General features: G+C 44.6%; 2 protein-coding genes across 3 annotated transcripts; one reads left to right on the top strand and one right to left on the bottom strand.

Moving 5' to 3' along the window:
- Positions 1-1,013: 1,013 nt before the first annotated feature.
- On the bottom strand, positions 1,014-7,529 carry LOC148117690 (uncharacterized). Its single transcript, XM_087902366.1, has 3 exons — positions 7,491-7,529; positions 6,783-7,378; positions 1,014-4,818 (listed from the first exon to the last, which is right to left on the bottom strand). The coding sequence occupies exons 1-3, from the start codon at positions 7,527-7,529 to the stop codon at positions 4,713-4,715; spliced, it is 741 nt and encodes a 246-aa protein (XP_087758492.1). The 3' UTR covers positions 1,014-4,712.
- On the top strand, positions 6,193-25,664 carry Slc40a1 (solute carrier family 40 member 1). Of its 2 annotated transcripts, XM_048456009.3 has the most exons (9): positions 6,193-6,283; positions 7,383-7,570; positions 8,011-8,078; positions 12,218-12,377; positions 14,519-14,634; positions 15,106-15,232; positions 21,286-21,531; positions 22,231-22,881; positions 24,039-25,664. In XM_048456009.3, exons 2-9 carry the CDS (start codon positions 7,528-7,530, stop codon positions 24,350-24,352), a joined length of 1,725 nt encoding a protein of 574 aa, XP_048311966.3. In that variant the 5' UTR covers positions 6,193-6,283; positions 7,383-7,527; the 3' UTR covers positions 24,353-25,664. The 2 variants fall into 2 exon arrangements, with proteins under 2 accessions (XP_048311966.3, XP_048311964.3); XM_048456007.3 differs by lacking the exon at positions 6,193-6,283 and having other exon boundaries at positions 7,230-7,570.
- Positions 25,665-27,260: the final 1,596 nt, after the last annotated feature.

The following is a 27,260-nucleotide window of genomic DNA, read 5'->3' as shown; positions in this document are numbered from 1 at the left end:
TGTGGATATGAAAGAGAAAAACAAATTAGACATGTCTAAAGTAATTGGCACCGAGAAGCAGCAGCTAAACTCCCATAATGATACCTTACACCCTCATAAACCGAAAATTATAGTACAGGTCTTTTTCATTTGCTATCTTAAATTAGTCAAAACATTAATGTTTTCTACCTGACTCCGTAGGATTGCGTTATTTTTTTTTTAACTCCAAAGGACAAATGTACCTCACTGCTGAGAATATAATATAAAGTGGTCATACAAAAAGCTCATCTTGCGACCACAAGAAATGAGATACTGAGCCTGTCCCAACTCGGCAATTAGCCACTGTGTCTATCAGAGGAAAGCATGCAGACGAGGAGGGGGAAGAGCTGGTGGATCTGAGGGTCAGGGGAACCTCAGAAAATAATCCCCAAGGAAGTTGAGGCCAAATGTAGATTAACTTCCTGAGTCAAAAGCAAGCTAAAGGCACTCTTTAGCAACTCAGGTTGCTAAGCTGAGAGGTAGCTTTTTCGCTCAACCATGCCAATAGACTTCACCTCTCTTTGGCCTCTCTGTAGGTGTCCTCTCTGTATGAGATGCCGTCCAGGTGGCAGATCTTCCAGTTGTCCATTCTTACTTTAAAGTCAGAATCAGATTAAACAATTCCAAAGCAATCGGGGTAAGTGCAGGAGCTCTAAGAGATTTGTCTCTTTCTTGGAGTTGGCATTGTCTCAGATTATGACTACAGGACCGGTAGTCGAGTAGACGAGTACTCTATAAATAAATAAGGGTCCTAAGCCACCTTCCTGAATGCCTTAGATTTCCCCAGAAGCATAATATCGAAATCAGTTGAAGTACAAAATTGGAAATGTTGAACAAATACCCGTTTTCCTCTTAAGAAAAATAATGCTGTCCCAGAGAGTAGAGTGACATAGGAAAGTTCTCTCCAACGTATGATTGGGACACTGAGCTTAATTAGTGTTTTATGGAGAAAATAGAGAACTGGGCATAAATGATATACAAAAAGCCTCAGAATATTTAAATTAATCTTTTTGCTTTATTTCTAAGAGTTACATGTGTTCACTATAGGGAGGCAGATCTTAATGTTCGAGGCCAGCCTGGTTTATAGAGCGGGTTCTAGGACAGGCACAGCTACACAGAACCCCCCGCAATATGTGCTTATTATATAGAAAAATACTGAGTAAAATAAATATTATTGTACTACTGAGTCTTGATCAATATCAAATTTCAATGAATTTGATATCAGAAGTCAACTAATTACTTCATTCACACATAAAGAAGCTGTATCTAAGCAAAGTCTCCCAAAGACACAAAAGCTGCGTTTTGGTCCGGATGGACCTGTTTCCTGATTTCTAGTCTGAAGCGTGGCCACACCATGCTCACTGCCCCTGCTGAAGCCCACTCTTGGGTTCCTTCTATCTTCAGCTTCCGAAGTTCTCCTGAAGTGAGTTCAAATCCAGGCACCCTTCATACCAGCTCAACACAGAACCATCTCTATCACCAGAGGGACACACACACAGTGTGTGTGCAACGGTGTGTGCATGGGTGTGGTGTGTGTGCTTTTGTGTGTAAGAGTGCATGTGAGCATGCATGTGTATATGTGTGTATGCATGCGTGCTGTATGTGTGTGTGCCTGCGTGTTGTATGTGTGTGTGTGTGCACGAACGCGCGTGTGCTACAGAGCTCTGGGACTAACTTGGTGTGTAATAGCCACAATAAAAGAGCTTTTTGGATAGTTATTAGAAGTGAGAAAACACAAAAACATTAAAATGTAAATTTCTCAGCTGAGCATTTTCTAAATACAAAAAAATTATCCTCAAATATGCATTACTATTGTGCCATAGAGAAGTCCACCTTCTAAACATCAGTTCATAGCTAATATGTTTTTTTTATCAACAGTTTAAAAAGAACTGTTATGGTGTTGTGAAATCTACACTTACCATGTCCTCTTTACAAATTCTATTTATTTCCCTCCTCAATGCCAAGAAATTCTGAAATTTAAACTATTTTAAAGATATTTTTAATCAAGCTTCAATCCCTACATCTTCTAATACTTGTTATAAAACACAGGATCCAAGCAGGTATGAAACAAAAATGGAATGTCCTCGAACACCTGTATCTAAAACTACAAACCTCACGCTGAGTAGTCGTGGTAAAGGCACGCACCTTTAACCCCAGCTCTGGGAGGCAGATGTGAATCTCTGAGGTTTGGGGTCAGCATGGTCTCTAGAGCCAGTTCCAGAACAGCCGAGGCCAGCGAGACACAGAGAAATCCCATCTCAAACAAAACCAAAATCCCATCCCACCAAAAAACCAAACCTCAGAATTTGGTGTGCTATGTTTTTATGTTCTTATAGACGCTAAGAAGCGAGTAAGCTGTCACCTACATGACACTCTCCTCCTCCTCTTACGAAGAGGGTCCCTGCCCCATGAGGAGGTAACAAAGGGTCTTAAAGGGAATATAGCTTTGCCAGTTGAGGGAGGGTATAAAATCCTAATGAAAGAAAAAAAAAACTCAGCTGCTGGGATAAGACAAAGTGATCCCTTTAAGACCGTTTGCTGCCTGATTTTCTGGTACTTTTTGTCTTCGCTTGATTGACTCATTCACACTTATTTACCTGGCCTGTTTCGTGCCACGCTTGTGAGTCCGTGAGAGGCAGAGTGAGGGAGGAGAGAACACTGGCCTGGTGTCAGCTACTTTTGGCTCTTTAGCTGACTGACCTTGAGGGAGTTGGGCAGCTTCTCTTTGCACCTGGGCTAAGGACCGCATTGCCTCACCGGGTGTTGTGGAGAGGAACCGAGATGGTAATATCTGATAAGAACCTTGTCTCCTACCTGCCACTTGTGTCCTGCTCTCAGGTAAGGTGGCTTTGGTCACGTGTGCTGCCCCAGGCAAATAACACTAATGAGACGTCTCTGATGGGCATTCATTCTTGGGAGAGGCTTCTTTGGAAATGTTGCGCTAATTTCGTCAGTGATTTCAAATTGTGCGGGATGAGAGGGCTTTGCCCAGATCCTGTGTAAAAGACTTCTGGTTTTCTCCTTAAAGGTCTTTAACCACACTTAAGAACAACTCAAGGACCTGAGATCAGGGAATTGCCCAGGGATTATCTGGAGCCCGGTGCACTCCTCGATGACGTGGAATGATAATTAGTCATTTTCTGAGACTTGATAAAGAGAAAATCAACAGTATAAAAGTAATATTTTCAGAAATAAAACAAAGCAAAATAAAGAGCAGGTGCAGTGCACATTCCAAGGAAGGCCTTGGGGACACACGTCAGGTGGTCACTCCTGCGCTGGGCCTGGGAACTGGGTCCTAAATGGGACATTTTTACCTTTAGCCCAGAATGCAAACTTTTCGAGTAGAAATTCACAACCGGCTTAGAAGGAATTAGCTCCAAGGTGTTTCTTAGAAACAGGCACGCTGTCCGCAGTGTCTGAGGCAGGTGACTTGGGTAGGTGTGCGCACTGAGAACTCTTGGGATGGATGAAGTCCCCCACCAAGAGCTCTGAGACTTTTGCGCTCTCTTCTGTGAGGGTTGCAAGCGACCGAGAAGCGGAAAAGGGCAGCGAGCCAAGTGAATCTGAGCATGTAGCAGGGATCTGAGTTTCTTTTTAGAGAGCTGTAGGAAGGCAAGACTGAGAGCTGCGTCCAGGATTGTGGTCAGTCAGCGTCCTCCCTTGGCTTTAGCTGAAAACAATGGAATGAACTTTGTCCTGTAACAGTTTGGTTAAAGAGCAGAAGGAAGGGCTGTGGAAAAAAGGCTGAGAGACCAAAATGTTTATTCAGTGAAATTCATATTTGTTTTCTGGCTATATATGGAGACAGTTAAACAATTAGCATAGTTGTCTGTTTTAGTTTCCACTATGATGGGCAAGATTCGATTTCTAGTCTCTTCTTTCTGAATATCTGGCTTACATTAATCCCAGTCCCCACTAATATGGGAATATGGCAGCCTTTCCTTTTAGGAAACACAAGGTAAAATTCACATACTATAAAAATTCACCGTGTAGGGCTGGAGAGATGGCTCAGCGGTTAAGAGCATTACCTGCTCTTCCAAAGGTCCTGAGTTCAATTCCCAGCAACCACATGGTGGCTCACAACCATCTGAAATGAGATCTGATGCCCTCTTCTGGACTGCAGGCAGACAGACAGAATATTGTATACATAATAAATAAATAAATATTAAAAAAATTCACTGTGTATATGTATATCATTTTAAAATGCACAATTTTGCCACTGTTGGTACTTGGCCTTTTTTTTTATGATGTTACACCACTGTAACACCTACAGCCCTGAAGTCAACTATGTGCTTTATATTTGCCATATATATATATATATATATATATATATATATATATATATATATATATATAAAAATTTGGAATAGTCTGCAAGGAGGTCAGAAGGCATTCACGGAAATCTTGTGAAGATCGTATCTCTTTGGGACACTCAGCCGAAATGAAGACCTGTGAGCACGCACTCATTATCAGTTAATGACCTATGACATGAGGTAGAAGCCTGAACTTGAACTTACCAAGAGTCCGCTCCGTTTTAAAAATGACAGAAATGCCAATAATGAGACAGGCACTTGGGCAGGACCTCGGCTTTACAGGAAAAGCTCTGTATCCAGAGGGAACTGTGGCCTCAGATCTGAGGCCTTCCTGTAACAGCTGGTGATAACCCCATGGTGTTGGCTCCTTCTCGTCTGTCTTCAGGGCAGTGGAGTGTGGTGACCATTCCCTGGGCTGTCTTCCTTCTGGATGGCATCCGAAACAGCAGAGGCGACCGAGGGCCCTGGAGGTAAGTCCAGACACAACCTGGAAGGAAAAGAATAAAAACCCCTTTTACTTCCCAACCCTAAGTATTGGTTAACCACTTCCAATAAGAGTACATTTTATTCTGGATGGAATACTTAAAAGGCTGCCGTTGGAACGGACCAGCTATGACTAGCTCAGTGGTGACACATGCCTGTCATTCCATCAGTAGAGAAGCTGAGGCAGGGGCATTGTGAGTTCAAAGCCGGTATGAGTAACTCAGATTCCCTCTCATAAACAAAATGTTGAAAATGAGTTGAGAAATGCCTCTTGGGTACCTGCTTTTTGGCTTTTGAAAACTGGTTTAACGCATGCACGGCTCCTCGAGTTATGATTCAGTTGGCAAGAAAGTCATGTATTCTGTTCTGAGAGGAAAAACATTCATTTTGGATGAAATTTTACTTTGGAGCAGTCAAACGTTTCTTTGGAAGGAGGAAGAGTCGGTGAGGTCTCGTGACTGTGGCTTTCTTATCGGGAATGTCAAGGCCAGGAAACTCTGTCACTTTGTGCCTCACAAGTGTTTTGGGAGTTTTTAATTCCAGTTTCTGTTTTAACTCCTCCCATGTTGTGAGCTCCAGCGACACGCTCTGAGTCCTCGTTCCTCGCCGACTTGGCCAGGATTTAGGAACCCTGGCCAACGCTCAGATATCACGCCGTCTACGGATGCCGCTCATTTTTTTTTCCCTTCCTGCTTTGTGGTCGGCTCCCGTCTGGTCTGCTCCGCTCTCCTAGTTTTGGTTTCTGGGGACTTCTTGGTGACAAGGGGAGCAGAAGTTCCATGTTACACTCCGAGGCCCACAGCAACTCAGCTGCTTCTCCGAGTCTGCAGTAAAGAATCTTCACGGACTGAAAGTTAAGACACCTGGAGATTGGGGGACAGCTCAACACCCATCCTTAAGGCACACAGCAATTAATGGACACAGAGGTTCTTGTTATCGGCACACGGTGACATATCAGCAAGGAATCAGGAGAGTTTGTGTCTTACTTGAGGGTCAATAAAATTCCAAAAAAAAAAAAAAAATAGGAAATTCTCAGTTTGTTAGATGCCCCCTTCCTGAGTACCCCATGTAAACATACCTTAGGTCTCCTTCAAAAGACATTTGGGATACGCCACCCCATTGTACAGGTTCAGCAGACACGACCACACCTCTGAGAGAGGAGAGAGAACTGAAAAGTTGGTGTGGAAGGAGAAGAGAGGGTTTTTGCAAAGGCCGAGAAGCTGTTGAGAGCAGTAAACGGTGAGTCCCCTATCTCTGCTCTGCAGCCCTCATCCCAACGAATCCAGAAGCACCCCGCCCGCAAAGACCTTTGGGGCTTCTGATAGAGAGTCCAGATACAAGGCCCGTGCTCCTGAGTGACTCTCCTCATTAGCAGGTGTCATTCTGCCCGCGCTGCAAGGGTGTAAGCTGGTTGGGGTTTCAATGTTGAGGATTACTCTGGAAGGGTTGACAAGATTGACAACGGTAAGGTAAGTGGCAGCCTGGCATGGCCTGGGGATGGAGCTGAGGTCACTAGAGGCTTAACATCTGGTGCATTTTTCTGTAGTTATATTCATCCTTTCCTTCAGGAGGCTACCAGGTGGCTTTAATCAGATTGGGACAGACCCAGGGTCCCAACCGGGACAACCGGTATTCCTGGTAACCCCCTGTCTGATTCTGGGACCTGTAGAGGAGCAAAGGAGGCAGGTGTGGTGGGCTGAGAGCCCAGAGGGAAAGGACATTGAAGGGAGCTGTCTCCTGGCTGCGCCTGCAGGACAGAAGTCTGGGCTGGGAGGCCTGTGGTCACTGGCTGGGCTGTGGAGGGTGGCTCTCTGATCTCTGAGTCCCCTTCCTGCGCTTTGATTTCACTGTTTTGAGAGAAGTCCCTCTCTGCAGTCCGGGGAAGGAAGACATTCTGGGTCGCAGGGAGGCCGGACGTGGAGGCCAGGAAGGCTGCCTCTGTGACGGGACTTGTATTTACTTAGCTACCTGCGTTCCAAAATGTAGCTGGGGTGGGAGGCTCCTTTATTCCTCTCCAGCTTCCGCCGAGCTTTGCCTGGGGACTGTCGGGCAATCGGGAGGTCAGAGCGACGCGCAACGCTCTGGCACCTGCCAATCGGCCCTTTGCACGAAACGTCTCCACGGTTGTCCCCTCGGGGTCCACGCACGGTCTCCCTGCCACGATGCGGGACACTCGATCCCTTCTCGAGTTTCTTCTGCGGTGACCCTACCAAGGCGCGGGTTGTGGGCGCCCTCCGGGTGACTCCTGGCAGAGCAGCGAGCACCGGGCGGCCCGGAGCGCTGCTCGCCCAGACCTGGTGTCCTGCTGGGAGGGGCGTCCCCGGCGCTCGCGAGCTCCGCCCCCGGCTGCCTATAAGTGGTGGCCCGGCCCACGGCGCAGCGGCGGCGGCGGCGGCGGTGGCGGCGGCGGCGACTGGAGCAGGCTCAGGGTCTCCGGCGGCCGGTGGATCCTCCAACCCGCTTCCATAAGGCTTTGGCTTTCCAACTTCAGCTACAGTGTTGGCTAAGTTTGGAAAGAAGACAGAGAGAGAACCCCGGTGGCAGCTTTGCTGTTGATCTTTGCCCTAGTTGTCCTTTGGGGTCTCGCGGCACAAGGCGGTCGTGTTTTTAGCGGTGCTATCTCCCGTTCCTCGCACTCCTGTGAACAAGCCCCCGGGCGAGAGCAGCTACAGCAACCGACACCAGAACAAGCAAGGGGAGAGCGCCTGGTGCCATGACCAAGGCAAGAGATCAAAGCGGCCAGGAAGGATGCTGTGGTGAGTTCTATAATCCCTAATGCATCAAGAGGTGGGATTGCAGGTGGGGAGTGGGGAGGGCACGCAGTTCCGTGAGGGTTGACTTCTGTTTGGATGGAGGCTCCGAAGAATGTAAATTCAAAGTTTGATTAAAAGAGCTTGCATATCGGCAAGGAGAGAGAGTAAGCTGGGCAGTGTGGAATTCCTTGCCCTGATAAACAAACCTCACCAAAGTTGAAGAATGTTGAAACTGGAGTTTCTTCACGATGCATGAAGTCGGGCGGTTATTGGCCAAGAGGCCACGCTGGACCTCAGGGGATGGCACGAAGTGAACTGAATGCATCAATCTGTAGGTGACCTCCTTCAACACGACACATACTTAGGACCCAAAGCAAATTCTAACCTGAGCGCAGGGGCATGGTGAAACATGGTTTTCATTTACTCTCTCTGGGCCTTTGTAGGATCCTTAGCAAACTACCTGAACTCGGCAAAGTTCCTTCTCTACCTTGGCCACGCTCTCTCCTCTTGGGTAAGTGAGACTGTGCAATGACTCTTCGCGCATGATTGCTGCAAGCTTTGTTTACTTTCTTTGGAGACAGTTGTATTAAGCGAAATTGTTCTTCGACACATGTTTCAGCAGATTTTATCTTCAAAGACCGTTCCCCTGATTATTAGCAAATGTTTCTTAATGGGGAAACGCTGCTAATTTACAGAGTGAAACTGTCCAAAATAAGGTTGACAAGGACAGGAAAACATGCATAATTACTGGGGTTGGCAAATTCTATTACCCCCTCCCCAACTGGAAAGATTATCTCCTGAGTCTTCTTTCTTTTCCCACGTCTAATAAACCTTTTCTGGGGTCTGGGGAGATGACTCAGTGGTTAAGAACACTGACTGCATTTCCAGAGGACCCGGGTTCAATTCCTAGCACCTACATGGTGGCTCACAGCTGCCTGTAGCTCCAATTTCATGGGATCGGGAACCTTCCCAGACAGACGTGCAGGCAAAACACCAATGCATATGAAATAAAAATAAATAAATTTTTAAAGAAGAAGAAAAGAAACTTAACTTTCCTTCTCTTGTTAAAGTCTGGTTCCAGCATGCAGCATCATGGAAATAGAATAGAATGATATACTAACAAATGTTGGCCTATCAGGGTAACAGTAATATTGTAAGATTAGCTCAAGTATACCTAATCCAAGATCAAATATCTAAATGACAAAAATTCTAATCTTCAAAGCTGTTATCTGTGGCTACTTAATATGTGGGTAGTACAAATTGGGTTAAAAACCACCTCTCAGTGAAATTAGCCATGGCTTCACAATTCTTCCATTGGCTTCCTAGGTGGCTTTGAGAGAATTCCAGAATTTCTGCTCTGGATTCCTTTATAAGCCCCCCCAAATACCCCCAAAGAGGGCTGGATGTGTTCAATAGATGATTATTAGAAACTTTAAACAATTGTTCTTACTGCTTAGAAGCCATGACTCTAAACATATTCTGTGCCTTATTAACAAGAACAAAGAATTTCCAGAGTCTAGTTTGAAGTGCTAATTTTGTTTAATTGACTTACCTATAAGCCGTGAAGAAATCTATGCCCTATGTCCTCTGGAGGGTGTTAGGTTGGGTTGTTGGCTCTCTGGGAAACAGCAGCCCCAGATAACTTCCCAGAGAAGCTAATTCCTGTGTCCTGGATGCTTACCCAGCGATGACTCTGCAAATATGTGCATAAACAAAGTGGAATTGGCTTGAGTTTGTTTTAGCTGGTGGCATAAGAAAAAAAAAGAAACAGTAAAGAGCCCTTTATAAATCTAAACCAATAGCTTGTTCTTCCAATTCAATTCAGTAATATTAAACACAAAGGGACCAGTGATGGGTGAGGGTCTGGAGTCCTCCGGGAGAGCCAGGACACCTCTTTTCTAAACACTGATTAACTTCAAGGCTCATGTGACCTTCAAGGCTCCGGTGTCAGAGACATGAGAAGAGCTATGGGTGTTCCAGGGTTTTATTTTTTTATTTTCTATTTTGTATTGAGAAAGACTTTGTCAAGAAAATTTAAAGCAAGTTCCTAAAGAAAGGTGGAAGATGCTTGTTCTAACCTTATAGTCAACTGAACAAATGGACGAGTCCTTGGGAGAAAGAAAGATGTTACAGCAACAACTGGGCGGTAGAAGGGTTAGTGTTTAGTCTTCGCTGCAAAGGGTGCAGAAGGGGATGCTCTAAGTAGTTAATTCTGTTCTGGGCTTTGTCTCTTGTGTGCAGACGCGCACACACCACACACACAGATACACACATACCAACATACATGCCAACACACACACTACACACCACACACACACACCACACATACATGCCAACACACAACACACATACATGCCAACACACAACACACACAGACATGCCAACACACACACCATGCACACACATGCCAACACACATATACGCCAATACACACATACCACATGCGCACAAACACACACACCAACACACATATGCCAACACACACACATGCCAATACACACACCACACACACATGTCAACACACACACATCACACACTCCAATACACACCACACACACACGCACACTACATACACCACACACGTGCCAACACACACAACACATACACACACTTGCCAACACAACTGAACTGTAATTCCTGAGACCTTGGATATAGGGTCTTTGGGCAGAAGGTTCTCTGAGGTTAGGTTTGTGTGCTCTGTGTGTTTTTCTCATTTCTGACTTCATTTCTACTAATGGGACAACACATTTCATGCTGCCGTTGGAGCACAAACCGGCTGAGAAGTGGGTGCTTTCGTTTAGGAGTTTATAACACAGTTCAGTAAGGGCTTCCGAGCAGCCCCAACGAAAGCAGCAACTGTGAAACTGTGAAAAAGAGGGGCTTACTTCTCTGCTCACAGGGGCCTCTGTCATAATGTAGAGTGCCACCTGCTACATCCCTTTGCGTCATAGCCTTTGCTACCTCCTGTCCTGTGCCTGGTTTGCCTCAGTTTCTGTGGACAGGAATGCGGGCACCATGAAAAGGAGCCCGCTGAAGTGGTGATGCCACAGTCGCGTGGGGCACGCATCAGAAACCAGTCTAGAGGCGTTTATTAAGTGGATTGATGACTGTGGTTACTAATGCTCAGATCCAGCGTGGGTAGAAAGGCACGTAAACAAATATCAAAGTAGAGTGGAGTGTGTGGCGGGGAGGCAGACAGTGGATGCGTGAAAGGGTGGGCTGAGCCCTTATCCAGCGTTTACTTAGGTGTTGCCCGGTTCTTGGGGTTGTTGTAAGCACACAGTTTACCACTTTTTAAAGCTTAAGGTCTTTGGAAATTAGGATAGCCAGAGCAAGTTCAGCCTCATTCCCCAAGCTCTAACTCTTGTGTTCGTTTTGGATTATGATTGGAAATTGCATCATTTTTTGCACAAAGATTTCTCTACCCTGCAGTGTTAATGCTTGGGGTCAGAAAATGCTTCCCGATGGAATGAGGGATGCCGGCAGTATTTCTGTACCTCAAGTTCCCTTCAGGCATGAGGCTGTGATACCCCCAAAGCACCTACAGACATTAGCAAGTGACCCCTAAGAATAGAATGCTCCCTAGTTGAGAACGAATTGTTTATCATGTCAGCATGAAGCAGTTTAAATTTTGAATATTTAAAGTGGTTATTTTAGTCTTGTTAAAAATTTCATAGCATTTGACTTATCAGTAAAATAATTTTCTTCCAACATATAAGTTTATCATGAGGATTTGGCCAGACTTTGGGAAGATCTCAGAGTCGAAGTTCTTTCACACAGGGTCAAATATGTAATGAATTTAGTGATGATTCTGACGAAATGGTGTCTTTCCTCAATGTTAACCTAAAATGTCAGGGCTGGAACTTACGATCTCATAGAAATGTCTCTTCTAGATAGTTCATACATTAATCTATCTGAGTAATTAAAAAGTTTGTGTTAAACTTGTACCACATTTTATGTCAACTAATTGCAAAATTCCTTATATGTTCTGGAACTATGTAAAGATATAACTCTCTCTGTCTCCACTTCTTTTATGACAGCATCTACTATGAAGCTCTGGCTGTCCTTGAACTCACTATGTAGACCAGGCTGGCCTCAAACTCACAGAAACTTACCCACCTCTGCCTCCCGAGTGCAGGATTAAAAGTGTACATCACTACACCCAGCTATCTTTTCAAAACGTATCTTTATTAAAACATTAAAATAGCTGTTTACCTATATATTTATTTCAACATCTTTGGTCGTATGGGATCAGGGTTTCCATGACTGATTTTTTTCCCCTTCTGTTTGTTCTGCTATTTTACAACTTTGAAAAAAATTTACTCGTGGAATAACACATTAAAGAAAAGATAGCAATGAAAACCCATCAGAGGCCTCAGAGGCCATTCCTGCAAGTTCCTAAATTGAAAAACTGGCTTGTGTCAGTCCTTAAGTTAAATTAATGCTTCAAAGTTATAAGTAATGAAGCTCGGCTTTTTCATTGTGCTGGAATGAATCTTTAATGTTAGGCCAATTTCCAATTCCTAATTATGGACTTGGAAAATCATCCGATGTAGCCAGAAAGCATCCTTTGGTTAAGAACACGACTTCTTGGGTGCAGTGGGCTGCAAACTCAAAACCTTTCAACCAAACCTCTTTGTCTTGTTTCAGGGGGATCGGATGTGGCATTTTGCCGTGTCTGTGTTTCTGGTGGAGCTCTATGGGAACAGCCTCCTTCTGACAGCTGTCTATGGGCTGGTGGTGGCAGGCTCCGTTCTGGTCATGGGCGCCATCATTGGTGACTGGGTCGACAAGAATGCCAGACTGAAAGGTGAGTGCCATTACGTAACCCAGCCTGTGTTCTTTGGACCAGCCCTTGTTTCCTCTGTCCTGGAGAGAATAAATCGTGACTCAGAGTGGTGACTCGCCTGACACAGCTGAGGAATAGGGGTTGATGGCCACATATAGATTCCTGAGGCGGCTGCATTAGTTGGGGTGTCAGGGCATTGACTTCATAGAGTTTTCTTTCTTTCGGCAGTTTGTCAGGTCCAGATGTTAACAATTAACTCGGTAGCCCGTTTTCTGGGAATCGCGTTAAACATTAAAAGTTTGCTTAGTTCTGGCTTCTTCCCTCACCATGGATTGCACTAGAGGCCCTCTAGTGTGAGGTTCCTGGGTACAGCTTGAACATCTGTCCTCTGGTGTACACACGAAGGTGTGTGCAGTGGAATTTGACAACTAAATCCAAGGGAGAATAACCATGTCTGGATAACAGACAGCTGAAGTATAATTTTTTTTTAGGGAAAAAGAAGAATTTATAATAAATCGTGCATGTATTATATTGTACACATGATAAAATAATTTTTATTTTAAGGCACCAAGATATATTCTGTTTTATATACAAGAGATTGGAAATAACTAGGCAATTTAGCTATAGGGTATAAGATGTATGTGGATAATTATTTGAAACTCGGTTAATAATGCAAAGAGCTGTCCATGCCTGCCTGAAGAGAGACACGGGGAAAACTTTAAGGTATAGCTAGCTTTGTTCAGCTCAGAGGGATTGCTCCTAAATAAAGAGTCAGCAGGCTTACAAAGTTCTAGGATTTGGCGTTACTAGTAAAACGATTCATATGAAGATTTTCTTATTTTGAGAGTAAGTCGCTAAAAGCACATATAGAAAAAAAAATTTCCATACACTAGGGAAAACCAAATTCTTTTGAGAGCTATCCACAAGAATATTCTCCACAGGATCCTTTAACCATAACGTGACAGAGTGTCGCAATTACGTGTTTGGGAAGTGCTGAGTTGGACGGAGAAGGCTGTGGTATATGATAGGAGTCTCCCGTGTTTGCAGTATGAGCGTCTTACAAGCCACCCTTCATGTGACTCTTCCCTGCTCCTTATAAAATGAACTCACTATCTCTTCCTCTGCTCTCTGAGACTTTGTGGTACCTTTGCTATTGTACTGAGATGGTTCTAGTCATCCGCCCACACGTCCTTCCTTCTGGTGTGTGAGGAGTTGGTTTTCAATCCTTAGAGATGAATGCATACATGCATGAAGGAATGACTTCTATGTTGGGTTTTGTTTCAGGTTGCCTTCTGAGAGGAGTCTGCTTTGTTTTAAGCTTTTGAGTCTTTGATATGCTCTTCTAACCCAGGATAAGCTTTATTTACCGTTCTGGATGACAAGATCTATCATTGTGACTTGTGCTTTCCACAATGTTTTCACAAATACTTTATTTGAAGATCATTGTGATTCCATAAGGGAAGGAAGGCGGATGTTATCCCCCACACTTACCAGGCACAGACATAAGAACCATTAAATACCCTGTCCTAATGATCTGCCTATGAGTGGCAGGAAAATGGCTACTGGGTTCTTACCTGGCCTTGCTCACCTATATGAAGGAGTGTCTCTCTCTAACAGGCCCTTGCATTTTCTCTGATGGAAGGCAAAGCTCAGAATCCCATAGCAATGACAATACAATACAAATCAGAAGAAATCTGCTGTGTATTCGTTCTTGGCAAATGTTTGTGTATTTTTCCTTATTTTATTAGATCAAACCGGCCATGTAAGCGGGTCAGAGAGTCCACTCCCTCTTCAGCTCTTCTCGAACCTCCTACATGTTTTTATTTTAGCTTAAGCAGTTGAGGGTTGAAGGATGGATCGTATCCATACAACAGTTCTGTTTAGGGTAGTAAACTTTCTAAGAATAGTCGAGATACATATGCAGTTATCATGAAAGACTTCAACTAGTAGGAGAAAGCCACAGGTTCATTATTTTGTTGAGGACCTGCAGGGTCCTCAGGTCTGTGGACAGGACCTAGCGGAGACAGAATTTACTGTTGGTGGGGTTTCTTGGTCTTGTAGTAGCTATGCGTGTGCATCCGTGTAGCTCGGCAGTCGCGGGAGTGACGGCATCCTGCTCAACCACGCTGCTGCAGCGAACATTTTGCTTTTGCTCCGTACAGTGGCCCAGACTTCACTGGTGGTGCAGAACGTCTCCGTCATTCTCTGCGGGATCATCCTCATGATGGTTTTCTTACACAAAAATGAGCTTCTGACGATGTATCACGGATGGGTCCTCGTAAGTTCTCCACGGGGGTTCTTGCTGTTTGTTTCCCGGGTCCTGAGGATAGAGCCCAGGACCTCATGAGTACTAAGCATACGCTCCACCACTGAGCTGTGCCTCAGCTCCCCAGCACATCCAACGGCGGTGAAGGTGTAAACCCTTCTCAGTCTAGGAGTGTACCTTGTGGATTTTCACTGCAACTTTTAATATTGATTTCTCGATCCACAGGTCATTTTGATTCTCTTGATTCTCCTTTGATGATGTTTTTAAAAGAATAGTAAGCTGTCCTATAAATGATGATTGTATAACTTGGGCATTAACTATAGATGGTACCGATCTGAACGATGCCCTGCCCCTTAATTTCTGACTCCTGGTACTCAGTTGTCCCTTGTGCAGAAAATAAAGTTACTTTTTATGAATGACACTGAAATTAAAAAAAAAGTTAAGCTTCCGTATTAACTCAAGTTTTTTGCTCTGATTCCTCAGACTGCCTGCTACATCATGATCATCACTATTGCAAACATTGCAAATCTGGCCAGTACTGCTACCGCGATCACAATCCAAAGGGACTGGATTGTTGTGGTGGCGGGAGAAAACAGAAGCAGATTGGCAGGTAACGGGGATTACCTTTACAACTAAAGGAATCCATGAATCCGTGGCCGTAAGTGGGAAGGGATGCCTTTTTACCGTTGGTTGTCTGGGAAGGCTTTAAGAACACTCCGCGGGGGGCTGGAGAGATGGCTCAGAGGTTAAGAGCATTGCCTGCTCTTCCAAAGGTCCTGAGTTCAATTCCCAGCAACCACATGGTGGCTCACAACCATCTGTAATGGGGTCTGGTGCCCTCTTCTGGCCTGCAGCATACACACAGACAGAATAATGTATACATAATAAATAAATATTTAAAAAAAAAAAAAAAGAACACTCCGCGGGAAGCACCAGAGTTTTGCATTGCTGCCCTTACAGACGTCAGACAGTACCGTGACTTACCTAAGTGCTCCGGAGTTAGCTTTAGGACGCTTCCTACTCTTTTCTTCTCTGTAAATCTAGCAAGTAGAACATCTCATTTGAACTTTTTATTTTTTTTTCTTTTTAAATTATGGTGTTTCTCAATATCAGTTGTCATGGTGAGGGTATTTTGAGGGTATTTTGCCCTCATAAATGTGGGCATTATTACGCGCACTTTAAGGATTGTACCAGTGGTACTTTGTTTCTTTCTGCCGAATGGAAATAACACAGTTGTAGCAGAGATGATTGAAATTAGTTTTCACTTAAAAAAAAATTCTTTTGTACAGTATCTCACATCCTACAAAATGTAAGACTTTTGAAATATATTTTCAAGCAGAAAATGGAAAGTGTTCTCTAAGCAATTGTAGTTTTTTGGAGACACAGACAAGTGGTTTAAGCAAGACCAGAGTGCCTTCAAGACACATACCTTATTTCACGAATGCTCCTAAGGCCCCTGGCTTACCTGGTGTCCTCCTTCTTCACCGCAGCGCCCGCAGGTTTGAACTGGATTGGTAATTACACAAGGTGAGAGAGGAAGGCCACCCAGGTCAGCTGAGCCGACTCTACTGGTCATTAAGATAATGAGTGTCACCAGCCCATTGCCCAATAGTCCTGACAGACAGGAAAGCCGTTCTCGATGGCTAACACGGCCCACTCGAGGACGCAGACGCAAAAGCTATGGGCCGGGGTTAGCAAGTGGCTCCGCTTGACTAGACCCGGTGGTTCAAACATAAAAAGAAGGCGGGAAGGAAACAGTAATTGAAGGGGGCGCAAAGTCTATGGGAGACCGGGAAGAGGCTTGTCCCACCTGCCTGTGTGCCCCCTCAGAGAGCTAAGAATGTGGCCCCATGTATTTGTAGGTGACTGGCAACGCCACACTCTAATTTTCAAAGCTGGACACCCCTGCTCTAGAAGAAAAAGGATTTGTCTGAATCATCACTTCCTGGTTGCCGTATTACAATCCAGGGAAATACACTGGGATTTTGTGTGAGAGCAGAACAGTGAATGCTTTCCAGAAAATTCTCTTCCGTCCTTCTTTCATTGTTTATTTATAAAACGATAATAATTTCACATCTCTTTTTTGTTATGCTGAAAGAGAAGATAAGACTTCATCCCTTTTTTGTTAACTTTCTCCTTTTAGCATTATTTTAGCATGTAAAATGTGTCTGTGTTTTAAAATTCAGAGGAGAAGGAGTGTATTTTGAAAATAGGTAGCAAATGTATTTTTCTGACATGTTTGGAAGAAAAATTTGGCCTCTAAATTATTTTCTTTCATTTATCTGAATTTATTAACTGCACCCATTTTGATCCTATAAAGTCCATTAAGTTAGGAAAAGGGTTTTTTTAGGGAGCTGGAGAGATGGCTTGCTCCTTAAGAGCCCATCCTCCTCTTCTGGAGGATCCAAGTTCTATTCCCAGCATGCATCAGGCAATTGCCTGAAACTCCAGCTTCAGTGGGTCTGATGCTTCCTTGCTCTGTGGGCACCTACCCTTAATGCATCTACCTGCACAATACACATCATTAAAAGGTAATAAAAAGAAAGAATTTTAAAAGTTGCTTTCCTCCTTACAATAGCTTTATTAGGGCCAAGCAGTGGTGGCACATGCCTTTCATCCCAGCATTTGGGAGGCAGAGGCAGGAGGATCTCTGTGAGTCTGAGGCCAACCTGGTCTGCAAAGTGAGTTCCAGGACAGCCAGAGCTGTTACACAAAGAAACCCTGTCACAAACAAACAAACAAACAAACAAACAAGCAAGGAAGCAAAGAAAAGCAACAGCAGCAACTACAAAAAACTTTGTTAGCGGGAAATTCTCAAAATCTTTAAGTAGTCCTAATAAATACATAGACACAGACAACCTAACTCTGTGGATCTATGAGAAAATGTTCCGGAAACAATTGAAACTATGACTGGCCATTTCTCAACTGACCCCTCTCCTTCTTTGTGAGTTATTTCATGGTAGAAGAATCTAGAAAAGACAGCCTGTTTCCTAGCCTTGTGGGCTTTCTTCAGTTTAAGAAGGAAAACAGAATGTCAGCCGATCTCTTTTGTGTGTCAAGTGGTCAAGTTTTAGTTACTACCCTTCTGCCCCCACCCCCCACAGCCAGGCTAATAGATCAGTGAAGGACACCTATAAGTTTTCTTTTCTGATATTTAACCTCAGTGGATATTAACTAAAAACCATGTTTTGAAACAGGATACATAGACTTCTTAACTTGGAGGGTCAGCGGATGTCTGACCATGGTTTTGGCGTGTCATTTCTGCTATAAGTAGAAAAGTCAGGGGGGAAAAAAGGACATGGCTAAAGAAAAATAGAAGAGAAAAGAAGAAAAGTAGAGTCTGTTGCCTTGGCTTTTTGTGAGGATGTTAGAAAACCAAGCAGAAGAGTGGGCTTTACGGCTGGGCGTGTGTGTGTGCGTGTGTGTGTGTGTGTGTGTGTGTGTGTGTGTGTGTGTGTGCGCGTGTGTGCGCACATGCATGTGCATGCGTATGTGTGCATACATAAAGAGTAAGACTCTAAGTTGGCAGCTAGTTGCTGGCTGCTCTCGTTTCCTTATTCCAGCATTCATGATTTCAGAGAGTTCTAAAATTGCAAACTGTATCATTGAGGTCAAACAAGGTATAGTTTTTCACGTGTGTACTCTTAACGAATCTAGGAACTAGTCAGATATTTTTCAGGATCAATCTTTTTTTAAGACATTCTCTCTTCCATGGAGTCCGTGCGCCCTCCTTCCCCAGGCTTTCTAATCCATCCGTCTCTCTTGCCCCTTTGTGGGGCAGTCAGTAGTGACAGCTTCTTGGGGTTTCTGGCTAAGTATTCTGGAGGAAAATCTGGTGGTTCGCTTTGACAAAGTATGGTGCGTAGGTTTCATGCCTTAGCTCTGTTGCTTAAAAGTTGGTTTCATGTTCTAGATAGAGCAGCCTGCTGGCTCCTGATTGCCCAGCAAGTCCCCTTTGAACACGTTTGCTCCTGTGTGGTATCATGTACTCGTCAGTGAAAGAAATCGCGCCATGCCAAGTTCTGTGCCATGGCTATAGCCAAAGCCACCAAACCAGCATGAGGCAAACCCTCATTTGAGTCTTCACATGCGAATAAATGTAAATTCACAGAGCGCCTATGTGTGAACGTTCAGAAGACGGATTCTCTTCTAGACTATTAACAACCAAACAATTAGGTCTTCAAAACGGCTACTTAATTCCTTCTGCTCCAGTTCTTGACCACCTTGTTCTTGACAGAAAGCATTACTATTGCCTTCCTAAGTATTCTCTAAAATATGGAAACCGGGGTCTCGGGAGCTCTGTGAACCCCCAGTTCTTGATCATCTTGGAACGGGGAAACGTTTGACTAAGACACTTCCTGCTGTAACGAGGTTTTAAGATGCAGCTGTTATTTCTTGAACTGCTTTTCTTTTTTGGATTCAGATTGCTGAGTCACTTGGATCAGTTCCTCGTGTCCCTGTTGGCTTGGGCACTGGAAGCCTGTTAGTGGGCAGGCAGACGGGGCGGGGTGGGGGTGGGGGGACGGGGGGAGAGCCTGGGCTAGATGGACGACCGCAGCCACTGCCTTTGCCTCTTGGAAGACATTGCGACAACGGGAGGTCGGTGCCGGCTGCCTTTGCCTTTCAAGTGAAAGGTGATGAATATCAAAGTTCTCCCATTATCGTGTGTGCCTTGTACACTCCTAGGACTAATCAGAAAGCCACCGACGCGGAAGGAATGAGGGGCAGGAGCGAGGCCATTCCCATGGATTCTCGTTAGTCACGTATTGATTTTTCCTGGCTGACCCAGATGATTGCCGAGGATCTGCCTCGTGAATTTTCACCGTCCTTCGTGCTATAGGGCATGGGAAAGTGGAGCATTGCCTTAGCTGCCCTTCCTTCATCTCTGACACTCTTGTACATCCAGGAACCATCTTTAGAAAACCCTGCTATCACCGCGAAATCTTCCACTTATAAGCTCACTCTATCTGCATCTTCACCCGCCACTCTTCCTCTCCCCCACTCCCTCCTTCACTTCCAAACAACTCTCTTGCATGCTGGCTGGCACCTAAGAACCACAGAATCCATCACCTTCTGACCACCTAGGATCCTTTCCGTTCTCCTTCTCTTACACTCTTTAAATTCCACGGTCAGTCATGACGCCATGCTTGCCTTGGCTCACTTGGCTCTCTCTCCTTTTGTTGGGCTAACTCAGTAACCCCCTTTAACCCCAACTTTCACAGTAGAGCAAGAATGGAGAAAACACACGACTTGGCTCCGTGTGCCCATGAGCATGGAGCTGCTCTTTTCCTGCCGTCAGAGGAACGAGCCTGGCTCGGCGATCAGCCTTTTTCCCTCCATCCTGAAGGACGGCTCTGCATTTTCTCCTACATCCTGCAGGAGCATCCACCATGCCACCTTCCTCGCTAACTTTCTCTGCTTGCTAACTTTCTCTGTGGTTTACTTTGTAGCATTTCCCCCCGGGGGGGGGGAGGGGGGGCAGCATTCACATTGTGCCCCGAAGGGACACCTATTGGAAAGATAAGAAAACAGTGTTTCCTGGAGTTGGCACTCTTGTGGGCTCCTCCTGCTCTGTGATCTTTGAGGTGCCCACTGGCTCTGGGGGTGGCATTGAGTGCCCCTCTTAGTCTCACGTCTGAGTGCCATCACCAAGAGCCCCTCAGTCTCTGTTTCTTGCGTGTCCTGTTTCTTGCGTGTCACGTAAGCACTTGGCACCGGTGGTTTTCCTCCACTTTGAAGCGCTGTCCCCCTTTTCATTTCTAGGACACGGTATTCTTGTTTTTATCACTTTGCTCATTCCTACTCATGTTTTTGACCTGTAAATGCTGGCATTCCCAACAGTTTAGAACCTGGTCTGCGTTCTACACGCACCCCCTTGATCTTATTTCGTTGTTTTAAAAACTTCTGAAATCGGCTCATATCTCTTTCTGAATCTTCAGCCTCCTTTATGTAGCTATCGGTCTCCAAACAGCCTTATCAAAATCAGCATTTCCAAAATCCAGTTCTAGTGCTTTTATGCGAAACCTGATTATTCCAAAGTTATCTGCTTCTCAGTACTTAGTAACGCAAGAAAAATAAAAATAACCACGCTCCTTAGAACCGTCAATGAGGCTGCTTTCTTAGACTCTGTCAGCCATAATCTATCGCCAGCGCATCATGAGTCTGCCTTTAAAGTAGTGGTTCTCAACCTGTGGGTCATGACACCCTTGGGGGTTGCATATGAGACATTTACATTGCAATTCCGAAGAGTATCAAAGTTATAGTTAATAAGTAGCAATGAAATAATTGTGTGGCTGGGGGGTCATCATGGGAACTGTGCCAAAGGGCCACAGTGTTAGGAAGGACCACTGCTTTAACATAAACATTGTATGTTTACATGCCAGAGGTTTCTTTGCAGCATTTGTAGATCCATATTTCTACACACATCTGCAATAGATCATGCATAGTATATATTGTTGGTTAGTTGACTGGCTTTTCCTAAAGGAGTCTTAGCTTCATGAAAACAGGGACTGTTACTCACCGTGAATGCTTTGGTCACAGGATGCCTTTAGGAACTGGCCTTCCAGGGATCTGTCCCCTTGGCTTTTCGCTTTCTATGATGGAAACGGTCAGGCTGTCTTTGGTAGGTTTGAAGTCTCACTCACCTGCCTCTTGCCTCTGTAGATATGAATGCCACCATCAGAAGGATCGACCAGCTAACCAACATCCTGGCCCCCATGGCCGTCGGCCAGATCATGACGTTCGGTTCCCCGGTCATTGGCTGTGGTTTCATTTCGGGCTGGAATCTGGTGTCCATGTGTGTGGAGTATTTCTTGCTCTGGAAGGTGTATCAGAAGACCCCTGCTCTGGCTGTGAAAGCTGCTCTCAAAGTAGAGGAGGCAGAAATGAAGCAACTGAACTCACCCAAAGGTAACTGGCCAAACCACCCGCTAAGTTCTAAGTTCAGCCCTTGGGGAGTTTGCTGAAGACCGGATGCTAGTTTGGATTTCAGGCTGTCTTTCCAGGGAGGGTCTGGATGCGTTGGCTGTCATCTTTTGAGATTCTGGAAAGGAGTGTGGGTTGGCTATATAAAGACTTGGGGTAGGTCCCTGGCCGCTTTTCTTGTGGTGGGCAGTGTGCACAGAGGAACAACTGTTTGAGGATGGCAGGGAAACTGAGTCATAGAAATGGGAAGAAAGGAGACATGGGCATTTCTTAGAATTCCTGAGGGGAGTAGAATAGCCATTTAGAAAACAGTGGGAGCGGGGCAGGGGGAAGATAGAGGCAGGATTTTTCCTGGAGAAGTGGAGGCTGGTTTTCTGGTAAAAGAAATCTTATTAAGGTTTTTAAAAAAGGTAGTATACTTCCCCCACATAACTTTTGTACTTTAATCTGATAAGTTTTCCTGCTATTTGCTTCAGTGAAAGCGTAATCTCTGAAAGAAAGAGAGGTTTAACAAAGATACCAATGGCATTTTTACACCAGAACTGTTACTTGGGAACTCCTCCATGGCTGTCATTCTGAAATTACCAGTAAAAGGAAGGCATATTTACAATGTAGTAGTCAAGGAGACTACCACGCGGGAGGAGAACGAGGAAACCCAAAACCAATGATGTGTCTTATTTACAGATACTGAGCCAAAATCTCTGGAGCAATCTCATCTAATGGGCGGGAAAGACTCCAACATCCGCGAACTTGAACCCGAGCCAGAGCCCACATGTGCCTCCCAGATGGCCGAGCCCTTCCGCACCTTTCGAGATGGTTGGGTCTCCTACTACAACCAGCCGGTGTTCCTGGCTGGCATGGGCCTGGCTTTCCTCTATATGACAGTCCTGGGCTTCGACTGCATCACTACAGGGTACGCTTACACTCAGGGGCTGAGCGGCTCCGTCCTCAGTATTTTGATGGGAACCTCAGCGATAACTGGAATCATGGGAACCGTGGCTTTCACTTGGCTGCGCCGGAAATGCGGCCTTGTTCGGACTGGTCTGTTCTCAGGACTGGCGCAGCTTTCCTGTTTGATCTTGTGTGTGATCTCCGTGTTCATGCCTGGAAGCCCCTTGGACCTATCTGTTTCTCCATTCGAAGATATCCGTTCTAGGTTTATGCAGGCGGAGCCAGTGCCTCCAACTACCAAAATACCCGAGGCCGGCTTTACGACTGAAGCACCTATGTCCAACGTGTCTAATATTGTTAATACTGTCCGTGAGATTAGTACTAAATCCGAACCCATGATCTCCGTCATCCTGCTCTTTGCAGGCGTCATTGCTGCTAGAATTGGTAAGAACTCTCTTTCTGTATATTAAAAAAATTAAATCATCTGGGAGCGATAGCTAAGAGAATTCAACAGTAAATTATCTGAAATCATGCATGTTAATTTAAGCAAAAGCCACTGTTTATATATGGGATCTACCCATTAAACATAACATTTTACTTAATATTTTAAACTGTATGTGTATATGTATAGAAAATGTTTAGGATTTTTTTTGAATTGTGTGTGTGTGGTTTTGGGACCTTATGCATGTTAAGTGAGAACTCCAGTTCTGAGGTACATCCTTAAATGAATATTTTTAAGGATTAAATATTTAATCAATCTCTCTCTCTCTCTCTCTCTCTCTCTCTCTCTCTCTCTCTCTCTCATGTGTGCTACTGGGGATCAAACCCAGGGTCTTCTTGTGCTAGGGACGTGCCTTAAATTGCTATTCTTTTGAAGGCATCGTGGTTGTAAGAAACACCCTTCACAAACAAGTCCCCTCTGGCTGATAGGCATTTTCTACATTACACACTTTGCCACACAAATTCGTTTTCTACCTCTGGCCGGAAGCACAATGTCAAGGCATCCTCCCGAGCAGAAGTTAAGTAATCATTAATGGAGTCCTGGTGCTTGGCCCCTGAATCCATTTCTTCTTGAAACGAGCCCATATTTATCTTGTGATACCGAGCAATTCATGAATTTATCAGAGACATTAATACTCAGACAAGACAGCTTTATTGGGAGCCCTGTGATACTCAGGTAGCAATGGCAGAGTGGGTTAAAGTCTCTGTACTCTTTACCCACGGCTGCACATTATTAGATTACTTTAAACTTTAGACCTGCTAGAATTCATAGGCTCTGCTTCCTGACGCCATTTTACTTTTGTCGTCTGAATAACCACAGAAAAATGGGACTGAGACGCTTGTAGCTTAGCTTTATGGGGTCCGGTGGCTGTAAGAATAACTTCTTAAAGGCATTAATAATCCAACGTCTACTGATAAATTATATAAGGGATTAATTATCTAGAAGTGTGATGACTATTTTCTATCTACGGGCAATTCAAAGAATTGAGAGCGCCAATGTATTCTACATATATTAACACAACTGCATCATGTAAGATATATAATTATAAGTTAAATTATACGCTAAAATTTAATCTTTTACAATCTCTTTTGCCGTATAGGTCTTTGGTCCTTTGATCTGACCGTGACACAGTTACTGCAAGAAAATGTCATTGAATCGGAAAGAGGCATTATCAACGGCGTGCAGAACTCCATGAATTACCTTCTCGACCTCCTGCATTTCATCATGGTCATCCTGGCCCCCAATCCCGAAGCCTTTGGCTTGCTCGTATTGATATCGGTCTCCTTCGTGGCCATGGGCCACCTCATGTATTTCCGGTTTGCCCAGAAGACTCTGGGCCACCAGCTCTTTGTGTGTGGTCCCGACGAAAAGGAAGTGACCGATGAAAATCAGCCCAACAGCTCTGTCGTGTAAAGCCGTTGAGCTGTGGCCCCTGTTACTAGATTAGGGAGAGCGTGGTGTTCTTATTCTGTACCGCACAATTCCAATAAATGCCTGCGTATTTCTCTGACTCTTACCACCGCTGTGCCTTGAGGGCTAAGAGCACTAACTAACCTAAATCAGCCAAGGTGGACTGGTTATTTCCCTTACATTTAGACATGGGGGGGAAAAAGGAAGAGGGAGAGAAAAGATTGGTGTAGTACCTATGGAGAGAGTCTAATGGTGAAACAAAGTTCCTTTGCTCTCAGGAGTATATGAAATTTTACAAAGAGTGGCTATGGGTGAGTTAAGTTACTCCTTAGCAAGTATTTATATTATATCTGCTAGAATTCAGATAAATCAATTCTCCCCAAGACTCACTCTTGGAAACGTCTGGCCCTCTTCCTTTTTTTTTCCCTTTTAGATCAATCATATCATTCTCAGGTATGTTATAAAATCAGGTTTTTCTCCATATATGAAGATTGTAGTCTAATAACCAGTATTACCCTTCTAAAGCCCGTTGAACGTAAGGAATTTGTTGTATGTGGAGAATGAAATACGTAACCAGCATGGTTCAAAAAAAAAAAAAAAGAAAAAGGATTATGGCTTAACCTTTGCATTTCGACTATCAGGTCGGGCAAATATTCCAGTAACACGCCTGTGGCTCTTCCCAAAGCGACTCTCAAAAGCTGTAGGTGCACACCAGTAAAGCTATAGACCCCTAGGGCAGGGCGGGAGGTCGGAAAGTAAGTTATTGGTGTGTCTATAGCCGCTGACAGTTAAGCACAACACCTAAAGGCTGAGGCCCCCATGGAACCAGAGTCACCATAGTCAGTGGTCACTGTCTTAGTACGGGAGCTAGATGCCCTCCAGCCCCGGAAGCAGCCTGGAGAGGAGCGGCCACTCTTGGAAAGAAAGACCTGGGAGTCATTGGCTGATTTTCCCCTCCCCCCTAACATTTTACTTTCATAGATTTGGGCTTAGGCGTTGGTTGCCTCTGCATTATATCTAGAGCCAAGCCAGCCACAAAGGTTCCCCTGTCAGTCCCTCCGAGCAGAGGAAAAGGAAAAACTGTCTGTATATATTTTTAAAACTGTTTTGCAAGTTATTGTGTGACCTGCCAGTGCCGACCTGGGACACTGCCTTACTTTCTATGCACTTTCATGGAGACTGCAATACGTTGCTTCGAGCACTTTGTTTGTCCTTGAGTTTAACCTTCTCCTCCTCTTTCTACAGTATGACATGATTTAGTATGTTGTAAAATCTTCATAAAATGTTTCTATATAAAATGTTTTGAAAATCTTAATTTCTCTTTACTGAGTTGGGTTCTCCAATGATTATTATTATTATTTACTTATTTCAAAAACTAGCATATAAGGCATTTGCTGTCATTATGGCCTTTGGAGCAATGTATGTCATAGCCAATGTCTTCTCTCCTCCCCGTCTCTTACCACTGACTTCTTCCCTTGCTTCTTCAGTAACTTTCCCTCTTCCTATATCCTTTTGACCACTTCTTGTCCTTCCTCACCACCTGACCGTGCCTTGGCTTCCTCCTTTGTAAGTTTTACTCATATCTAGAACCACAAAGATCCATTTCCCCCCTAAAATTTTCAGATTTTCCCGTCTTTATGCAGAGAAGATTCTGTTGTGTAGATATGCCACATTTTCATTCTCCGCTCATCTACCCACGGACATGTAAGCTATTTCCACTTCCTTGCTGTCGTGGAGAGAGCGGTAATGAATTGGAATGCTCGGCTATCTATGGTAGGATATAGAGTCCTTGGGGATCCGCCCTGGAGTGCTATAGTTGGCTCCCATGGCAGTTCTGGCTCCACCACGGCATATAGAATGGCTATTTTAGTTTCTACTCCTACCAGCCGTGAATGAGGGTCCCTTTCCTCCACATCCTTTTGCCAGTGTTTGCTATCTGAAGGTCGTCCTGACGGGGGATGCTGAACACAGTTTGAAATTCTTGTTAGCAATTTGTTTCTTCTTGGAGGGACATTATTTGGTAGCCCATTCCTCAGTCAACAGTTTAGAGGTTTTGTGGTTAATGTTTGCAGGTTTTTGTAAACTCTGGATGTCAGCTCCCTGTGTGAAATGCGATTGGTTCTTCTGTCGTGCACCCCGCTGATAACTTCTTTGGCTGTGTTGAAACTTTTAACTTCAGATAGCCCCATGTGCCGATTCCTGGGGCTAATTATTTAAGCTGTTTTTTAGTATAGGACATCTGTATTGGATAATGTGGATTTCTATTTATTTTATTTTTTAAGAGAAAACTATCTTTTTTCATTTTACATACCAATCCCAGTTCCTACTCCCACCCCTCCTTCCATTCCCTCCACCTTTGCCCCATCCCACCCCCTATCCATTCCTCAGAAAGGGTAAGGCACATTGCTTTGGGGAATGTTCAAGGCCCTCCCTAGTATATCTAGACTGAGAAAGGTAGTCCTCCAAAAAGAATGGGTTCCCCCCCCAAAAGAAACAGTACAAACAGTAGGAAGTGGCCCCACAGTCTGCCCCAGCCATCCAAATATCACCCCACATTCAGAGGGACTAGTTAGGTCCTATGCTGGTTTCTTCCCTGTATGACTGGAGTTGGTGAGCTATGTGGTTTTCTCTATAAAGGGCCCCAGTTTTGTAGCCCACGTTATTAGTTTACAGTATCCCGAATAAGAGTGCAGGGAGCATGGAGCCCAGTGCACATTCTTTGACTTTGAATCAGTCACAGCGAATTCTGAGGTTCTACTTTCCCTTCTGTAACTTGGGAGTAATATTAGAAACCCAGCTCTGACTATCCCAGTACTTCCCTGAGCGGACAAGCGCGGCCAAACGGAGCCGTTGAGGATGGTGGCATTTCAAGAGATTGGACCCCAGAAAGGCAGGAGATGTCTGATCTCTG

This window comes from Myodes glareolus, chromosome 27 (genome assembly GCF_982192425.1).
Source record: "Myodes glareolus chromosome 27, mMyoGla1.1, whole genome shotgun sequence".
NCBI classification, from domain to species: Eukaryota; Metazoa; Chordata; class Mammalia; order Rodentia; family Cricetidae; genus Myodes; species Myodes glareolus.
Note: the sequence above shows the minus strand (reverse complement) of the source record. Positions and strands in the feature narration are given on the sequence as shown.

What these genes read in the sequence shown, in the direction of transcription:
- Slc40a1 (XM_048456009.3), top strand. Translation starts at nt 7,528, where the DNA reads ATGACCAAGGCAAGAGATCAAAGCGGCCAGGAAGGATGCTGTG. An exon ending in CGGCCAGGAAGGATGCTGTG is followed by an intron (nt 7,571 to 8,010) that starts GTGAGTTCTATA and finishes GGGCCTTTGTAG; the next exon opens with GATCCTTAGCAAACTACCTG. An exon ending in CGTCATTGCTGCTAGAATTG is followed by an intron (nt 22,882 to 24,038) that starts GTAAGAACTCTC and finishes TTTGCCGTATAG; the next exon opens with GTCTTTGGTCCTTTGATCTG.
- LOC148117690 (XM_087902366.1), bottom strand. Translation starts at nt 7,529, where the DNA reads ATGGCACCAGGCGCTCTCCCCTTGCTTGTTCTGGTGTCG. An exon ending in CCTTGCTTGTTCTGGTGTCG is followed by an intron (nt 7,379 to 7,490) that starts GTTGCTGTAGCT and finishes AAGGACAACTAG; the next exon opens with GGCAAAGATCAACAGCAAAG. An exon ending in AGCTACATTTTGGAACGCAG is followed by an intron (nt 4,819 to 6,782) that starts GTAGCTAAGTAA and finishes TTTTCCTTCCAG; the next exon opens with GTTGTGTCTGGACTTACCTC.